This window comes from Triticum aestivum, chromosome 4B, assembly GCF_018294505.1.
Source record: "Triticum aestivum cultivar Chinese Spring chromosome 4B, IWGSC CS RefSeq v2.1, whole genome shotgun sequence".
Taxonomy (NCBI): domain Eukaryota; kingdom Viridiplantae; phylum Streptophyta; class Magnoliopsida; order Poales; family Poaceae; genus Triticum; species Triticum aestivum.
Genome location: NC_057804.1, coordinates 255,013,477 through 255,021,703, shown reverse-complemented (window position 1 = coordinate 255,021,703; position 8,227 = coordinate 255,013,477). Strand labels below are relative to the sequence as shown.

The following is an 8,227-nucleotide window of genomic DNA, read 5'->3' as shown; positions in this document are numbered from 1 at the left end:
TTGGGATGAACACTTATGAATTTGAGATCCGCGTCTCCCTTACTAGAAGATTCACCCTTATTTTTAGGAACATAAATAAACTTGGCAGTTTTGGTAGGAGGTTTTGGAGTGTTTTTCATGGAAGAAAACGCGGAACCTAAGTTGGTAATGATATCTTCAGGTTTACCGATTCTTGCAGAATCTAGATCTATTTTTTCATTAACTATAGGTTCTTTCTCTTTAAGATTTTTCAAAGTAACTACAACCCTAGATCCATATTGGGTAATGTGATTATGAATCTCTTTATCCAAATTTTCAATCCACTCAACAGTAGCAACTTTATTTTCAATAATATCAAGTCGTTGCATCACATGTTCTAAAGTTAAAACTGTTCCATTAACCAAAAGAGGTGGTGGGCCAAACAAATCTAACATAGCATTATAAGCATCAAACGTATGGCTACTCAAGAAATCCCCTCCGGTAACGGTATCAAGAACGCATCCATTCCAAGGAGTAATGCCTACATAAAAATTGCGAAGAAGAACGGAAGTAGAAAGCTTCCTAGTAGATCTATTTTGAGCATTGCAAATTCTATGCCAAGCATCTTTTAAATTTTCTCCCTCCCTTTGCTTAAAATTAAGAATTTCATATACGGGAGTGATAACAAGGATAGGAGGACTAGCCATAGCGACAAGGTAAACGATCTAACACACGAGCAAACAGAAAAAGGCAAGCGAAAAAGAGGGAGAGATTGGGAAAGAGAGGGCAAATAAAACGGCAAGGGTGAAGTGGGGGAGAGGAAAACGAGAGGCAAATGGCAAATAATGTAAATAATGCGAGGGATATGAGTTTGTGATGGGTACTTGGTATGTCTTGACTTGAGCAAAGACCTCCCCAGAAATGGCGCCAGAAATCCTTCTCGCTACGTCTTGAGCTTGCGTTGGTTTTCCTTAAAGAGGAAAGGGTGATGCAGCAATAGTAGCGTAAGTATTTCCATCAGTTTTTGAGAACCAAGGTATCAATCCAGTAGGAGGCTCCTCAAAAGTCCCATGCACCTACACAAACAAACAAAGAACTCGCAATAAACACAATAAAGGGGTTGTCAATCCCTTCACGGCCACTTGCGAAAGTGAGATCTGATAGAGATAGTATGATAAGATAAATATATTTTTGGTATTCATAATATAGATGCAAAAAGTAAAATTGCAAATAAAAGTAGATTGAAAGCTTATATGATAAAAGATAGACCCGGGGGCCATAGGTTTCACTAGTGGCTTCTCTCAAGATAGCATAAGTATTACGGTGGGTGAACAAATTAATGTCGATCAATTTATAGAAAATCGAATAATTATGAGATTATCTAGGCATGATCATGTATATAGGCATCACGTCCGTTAGGGCTGGAATTCGAGCCGAGTCGAGCCAGCTCGACTCGACTCGCTAAAGCTCGTTTTGTTAACGAGCTAGCTCGACTCGACTCGTTACTATAACGAGTTCAAATCCAAGATTGGCTTGACTCGTATAACTCGCGAGCTGGCTCGTTTAGCTTGTTAAGCTCGTTAAATAAATGCCCATAAAACCTACATTATGATAAAAATTAGTATGTATATATTAAACATATACATCACCAAACAGATGCAATTTCCTTGTCACAACAGCAAGGCAGCATGACCACAATATTCACACTTGTGACAAAAACATGTACAGAAACCAGAAGTACTTAAAAATCCACATAAAAGTCCATTATCACATTGTAGGTAGCTTAACAGTCGAAAATTCATGCAGCATAATATTCCAAGGTTCGCATTACATTAAAGGGCAGAGACCACAATTCATAGAGAGATAGGAAATTAAGCATAAGTTGCAGCTGCGGCATCAATGTTCAATTGTTGATGATCAATCATCCATCCATCACATGCTGCTAGCATCTACCAAAACTCCAAAAGGTCTTCCACTCCCACATGTCCAGCATCCCATATACATTTATTTTGAGTACCTGTGCAAATTGAAATGCCAAACTAGATAAGATTTCGATAATTAATAGCTATTACCAATCAAACATATAAGAATTTGATAATTACAACCTACTAGCAAGAAATAGATTAGGCAGCAAACTTGTCATTCAAGAGCTTGCCACCTCACTCTTAGGAAATGGTATGAATTCAACATCCTCCTCCTCATCCTGTACATGGAAACAACGAATGTCATGCAGGTTAGACACAATATTTGTATGGAAAGTAACAGAAAGATTGATAACAAGACTTACCACTATTATTGGTGGTTGATTGTCCTGGTGTGAACCTCGTATGAAGCTAGAGGCACATACTAATGCCTCGACCATTGCTGGACGTAGAGAACTCCGGTAATCATCAAGGATTCTACCTCCTGTAGAGAAAGTTGACTCGGAAGAAACACTAGTAGCCGGTATAGTCAAGAATCTACGTGCCATCTTGGATATAACGGGGAACCTATGAGCATTCACCTTCCACCAATCAAGTAACACAAATGTTGTGTCTTCGGGATCTACATTTGCTTCATCCAAATAGAGGAGCAATTCTGATTTAGATGCTTCTGTAGCTGTTGCTTGTAGATAGTTCCGAAAACCACTTGGTCGTACTGTGGTTGTTGATGCCCTTGATTGCATACTCAAAGACGTACCTCCAGTATTTTGAGTAGCAGAATTCTTTTGGCGATACTCAGCCTCATAAGTGTCATATAGGTCGTACAACTCCTTTCTAACCTCAGCTTCCTCCTCACAGCCCTTGGTTTCACCATAAATCTTTCTAAAACAGTAACCAACAAATCTCATCTTCCACCTAGGATCTAAAACAGTAGCAAGAACCATAACATTGTTTTTCTCCGCCCAATACTTATCAAATTTATCTATCATTGCGTACGCCATAGCTGATAGATGCTTATCTTTAGAATGACATGCAGCCACTATCTCCATTTTGACAGTCACTATATAAGGGTAAAAGATACTTGCAGTAGGGTATACAGATCCTGATAACACCTTAGTTATCTCAGCAAATTGCGTCAAGATTGGTTGCACCTTGGAATACATATTCCAATCTGCATGAGAAGGCTCCCACGTGTAATTCATATCAGAGTCTGCATATTCATGAAAAACAGGCCTATAGGGAGTACAAGAATCAAACATCTTGTATGTTGAATTCCACCTTGTTGACACATCTAGACATAATCCAGCCCCAGGTTCTATATTCAGTGTTTTACAAACTTCAAGGAATTTATACATGCGACTAGGAGACTTCTTCAAATACTTCACAGTTTCCCTTAGCGAGCTAATAAAAGCTTGCAATGGTTCCAAACCATCATTCACTACCAAGTTGACTATGTGAGCACAACAACGAACATGAAAATGTGTGGAAATGAAGCCAGGTACTTTCCTTGCAACAAACTTGTTAATCAAATTCCTCACAGCTCCATCATTATTTCTAGCATTGTCAACTGTGATTGAGATGACCTTGTCCTCTATTTTCCATTCACATAAACATTCAAATATTGCTTGAGCTATGATGCTTCCTGAATGTGGTGGATCTAACTCAATAAAGTTCAGGACACGACATTGCATAACCCAATCGACATCTATGTAGTGAGCGACCAAAGCCATGTAGGAGAGATTTTGATTTGATGTCCACAAGTCACTTGTTAAACAAATATGTTCGACATCCCTGAAACTCTTCTTAAGAAGTTCCTTCTCAGATTCATAAACCTTGATACACTCTTTTCTTATGGTCTTTCTACCAATGAACTTATATGCTGGATTCATATGTCTCATCAAGATATTAAACCATTTGTGTTCTACCATTCTAAAAGGATAATCATGTGCAATTACCATCTTAGCAATGATCTTACGAGTTTCTTCAGGATTATATTCAGTGCAAACAGATGTAAGTGATGAACCCGGCTCGAAGTTGAGTGTACCCTGACCTTGTGATTTTCCCCTCATGAATGCTCGATATGCTGGACATAAGTCATTGTGCCTATTAAGACTAGTAGTCTGTCCCCCCTTGTTTGTAAATAAATAAATCTCCACAATAGTTGCACTTGGCCTTTTCTTTCTCTTCCCCTTCAACTGGAACCATGGTAAAATGCTGCCAACATTTTGAACGCTTTCCTCTCACCCTCTTTTTTTTCACCTTGGGGGACACTGCAATACCCTTTTTCCTTCTACGGCTCTTCTTCGGCTCGGAGGATACACCATCAACTGGCCCATGTTCTTGCTGGCCCTCACTTCCAGAATCAATCATCACATGTGGAGGTAAGCTTTCCTCAGACATTTCATCATCCATATCAGACTCATCCTCTTCATACTCATAATCACGATTATCCTACACATAAAGAAGGAAATAGAAATCAAAACAAAACATATAAGAAACATAGCAGCAATCCTAATGGCTAATGGTTTTTCTTTGGAGATGTACTGTACGTGTGACATGTGCATCAGTACATGCCCAACTGCAGTGGGCAAACGAATCAGAAACATAGCAGCAATCAAGTACTTCAAATTCTTCAAGAGATTTTGGCCACTAATTAACAAGTATATACGAGAGCACATGTACTGTATATAGTCAAGACAAAGGAAATAATGCAGGAATTTGATTACTGCTTCTACAGGCGTTGGCACTACAGCAACTTCTCTGGAGCGTGGTGGCTCTGTGCACTTGTGTGCCCGTGTCCGGGCAGTAGCAGATGCCGGCGAAGCAATGGGACCAGATCGCCTCCTCTTTGCGGCCTTCGACTCCGAGCTTGGTGGCTTCCGCATGGTCACCGGCGGCTCGCCGCTGGGTCGGACAGAAGAATGCGAGCATATAGATCAGTAGTAGAGAAGTAACTAAAGGAAGAGAAGGATGAGATGAGCAGTGCTAGAAGGAAGGGTCCTACGCACGCACCTAAGAAACGCAGGCCACTCGCCGGAGAGGTGGGGTTGCAGCGTAGGCGCGGCACCGCCGCCGTCGAGATTCAGAGGAGAAAGAAATAGAGAAGGCAGGAGCGGAAACGACCATCTATAACATCGCCAGGGATGGAAAGGAGCGAAATCGTCGCGCGACGTATGAGTATCCTAGATTCCTCGGCGGATGGGCCTTGGGCGTCTGGGCCTTGAACGGATGGGCTGAGTGGATAACCTTTTTTTACCAAGCTTAACGAGTTATACGAGTACTCGTGAGATTGGCTCGTTTAACTCGGTCTATAAACGATCTTAAAATAAAGCTTGGCTCGACTCGTTATTCTTCGAGTTCGAGTCAATTCAAGCCGAGTCACGAGCTACTCGTTAGCTCGCGAGCTTCGAGCTTTTTTTCCAGCCCTAACATCCGTGACAAGTAGACCGACTCCTTCCTGCATCTACTACTATTACTCCACACATCGACCGCTATCCAGCATGCATCTAGAGTATTAAGTTCATAAGAATAAAATAACGCATTAAGAAAGATGACATGATGTAGAGGTATAAACTCAAGCAATATGATATAAACCCCAGCTTTTTATCCTCGATGGCAACAATACAATACGTGTCTTGCAACCCTTTCTGTCACTGGGTAAGGACACCGCAAGATTGAACCCAAAGCTAAGCACTTCTCCCATGGCAAGAAAGATCAATCTAGTAGGCCAAACCAAACTGATAATTCAAAGAGACTTGCAAAGATAACTCAATCATACATAAAATAATTCAAAGGAGATTCAAATATTTCTCATAGATAAACTTGATCATAAACCCACAATTCATCGGATCTCGACAAACACACCGCAAAAAGAGTTTACATTGAATAGATCTCCACAAGAGAGGGGAAGAACATTGTATTGAGATCCAAAAAGAGAGAAGAAGCCATCTAGCTAATAACTATGGACCCGAAGGTCTGAGGTAAACTACTCACAACTCATCGGAGGGGCTATGATGTTGATGTAGAAGCCCTCCGTGGTCGATTCCCCCTCTGGCGGAGCGCCAGCCAAGGCTCCAAGATGGGATCTCGCGGATACAGAAGGTTACGATAGTGGAAATTGTTTTTCGTTGGCTCCCTGGATGTTTTCAGAGTACGTAGGTATATATAGGAGGAAGAAGTACGTCGGTGGCCGCTCGTGGGGCCCAGGAAACACGGGGCGCGCCCAGGAGGGGTGGGCACGCCCTCCTATCTCCTGGTCGCCTCGATTGCTTCTTGACTTGCACTCCAAGTCCTATGGATCACGTTCGTTCCAAAAATCACACTCCCGAGGGTTTCATTCCGTTTGTACTCCGTTTGATATTCCTTTTGTTCGAAATACTGAAATAGGCAAAAAAAACAGCAATACGGGTTGGGCCTCCGGTTAGTAGGTTAGTCCCAAAAATGATATAAATATGTAAAATAAAGCCCATAAACATCAAAAATGGGTAATATAATAGCATGGAATAATCAAAAATTATAGATATGTTGGAGACTTATCACCTCTATGGTGGTAATTTCCCTCGCTAGACGTCATACTCTCCTAGGTTGTGAAACCAAGGCTATGATCACCAAAAGCTATGGAAATAAAGGCAAATGGAGACCAAATCTCTGATACCACTTGTAGGATCAAAATTAGGTCTAGAGGGGGGTGATTAGACTATTTGACCAAATAAAAATCTAGCATTTTCCCAATTTTAAGTCTTGGCAGATTTTAGCAACTTAGCACAAGTCAAGCAATCAACCTACACATGCAATTCTAAGAGTGTAGCAGCGGAAAGTAAAACATTACATATGAAGGTAAAGGGAAGGGTTTGGAGAAGGCAAACACAATGTAGACATGGAGATTTTTGGCGTGGCTCCGATAGGTGGTGCTATCGTACATCCACGTTGATGGAGACTTCAACCCACGAAGGGTAACTGTTGCGCGAGTCCACGAAGGGCTCCACCCATGAAGGGTCTACGAAAAAGCAACCTTGTCTATCCCACCATGACCATCGCCCACGAAGGACTTGCCACACTTGGGTAGATCTTCATGAAGTAGGCGATCTCCTTGCCCTTACAAACTCCTTGGTTCAACTCCACAATCTTGACGGAGGCTCCCAAGTGACACCTAACCAATCTAGGAGACACCACTCTCCAAAATGTAATAGATGGTGTGTTGATGATGAACTCCTTGCTCTTGTGCTTCAAATGATAGTCTCCCCAACATTCAACTCTCTCTCACATATTTGGCTATATGGCGGAAAGATGATTTGAGTGGAAAGCAACCTGGGGAAGGCTGGAGATCAAGATTCTTGTGGTTGGATTGGAATGTCTTGGTCTCAACACATGAGTAGGTGGTTTTCTCTCATTAAATGAGTAGTGGGAGTGTAGACACGTTCTGATGGCTCTCTCACAAATGGAGAAGGGGGTGGAGGGGTATATATAGCCTCCACACAAAATCTAACCGTTACACACTATTTACCCAACTCGGTCAGATCGAATAGAGAAACTCGGTGAGAGCAATTTAGTTCAAAATGTGAACGTTAGGAATCTCGGTGGGAATGATGAGATCAACTCGGTGGGACCGATGTGCTAGGGCTAGGGCAAAACCTCATCTCGGTGAGACCGATCGCATAAACTAAGTGAGACCGATTTCAGCGATGAGCAAACAGAGGCTTGGTCAAGCAAACTCGGTGGGACCGATCGCTCATTTCGGTGAAATCGAAATGTTACAAGAAGGAAACAGAGAGTCTGCAATGCGAACTTGGTGGGACCGATCGGTCATTTCGGTGAGACTGAAATGTTACGAAGGGAAACAGAGAGTTTGCAAAGCCATCTCGGTGAGACCAATAGCCGTATCAGTGAGACCAAATTGATTAGGGTTTCTGGATATGGCTATGTCAAATGAACTTGGTGGCGCCGGATAGATCAAATCAGTGGGGCCAAGTTTGACTTTAGGTTTTGGACACATGTGGAAATGAGAAAGTGGTTGAGGGTTTTGGAGCAATATCAGTAAGCACTTTGAGCAAGTAGACCATTAAGCAACACCTTATGCCCGTTTAATAGTATTGGCTTTCCTATGGACTCAATGTGATCTTGGATCACTAAAATGAAAATGAAGAGCCTTGAGCCTTTGCTAATCTTTGTCCTTAGCATTTTGAGGGGTCCACATCTCTAGTCCATGCCAGGCCAATCATTGAACTTTCTGAAATATTTAACTTGAAAGGATATTAGTTCAATGAGCTATATGTTGTTATGAATTACCAAAACCACCTGGGGACTAGTTGCACTTTCAGTATTTGATATGAGTTGGCCACTGGCCTATA

General features: G+C 41.8%; 1 protein-coding gene across 2 annotated transcripts; it reads right to left on the bottom strand.

The window, feature by feature from the left end:
• Positions 1-1,745: 1,745 nt before the first annotated feature.
• On the bottom strand, positions 1,746-4,860 carry LOC123091946 (zinc finger BED domain-containing protein RICESLEEPER 1-like). 2 transcript variants are annotated; one of them, XM_044513573.1, is made up of 4 exons: positions 4,607-4,860; positions 2,246-4,331; positions 2,068-2,161; positions 1,746-1,975 (listed from the first exon to the last, which is right to left on the bottom strand). In XM_044513573.1, exons 2-3 carry the CDS (start codon positions 3,947-3,949, stop codon positions 2,102-2,104), a joined length of 1,764 nt encoding a protein of 587 aa, XP_044369508.1. In that variant the 5' UTR covers positions 3,950-4,331; positions 4,607-4,860; the 3' UTR covers positions 1,746-1,975; positions 2,068-2,101. The 2 variants fall into 2 exon arrangements, with proteins under 2 accessions (XP_044369508.1, XP_044369507.1); XM_044513572.1 differs by having other exon boundaries at positions 1,748-1,975; positions 2,064-2,161.
• Between the last annotated feature and the right edge of the window lie 3,367 nt (positions 4,861-8,227).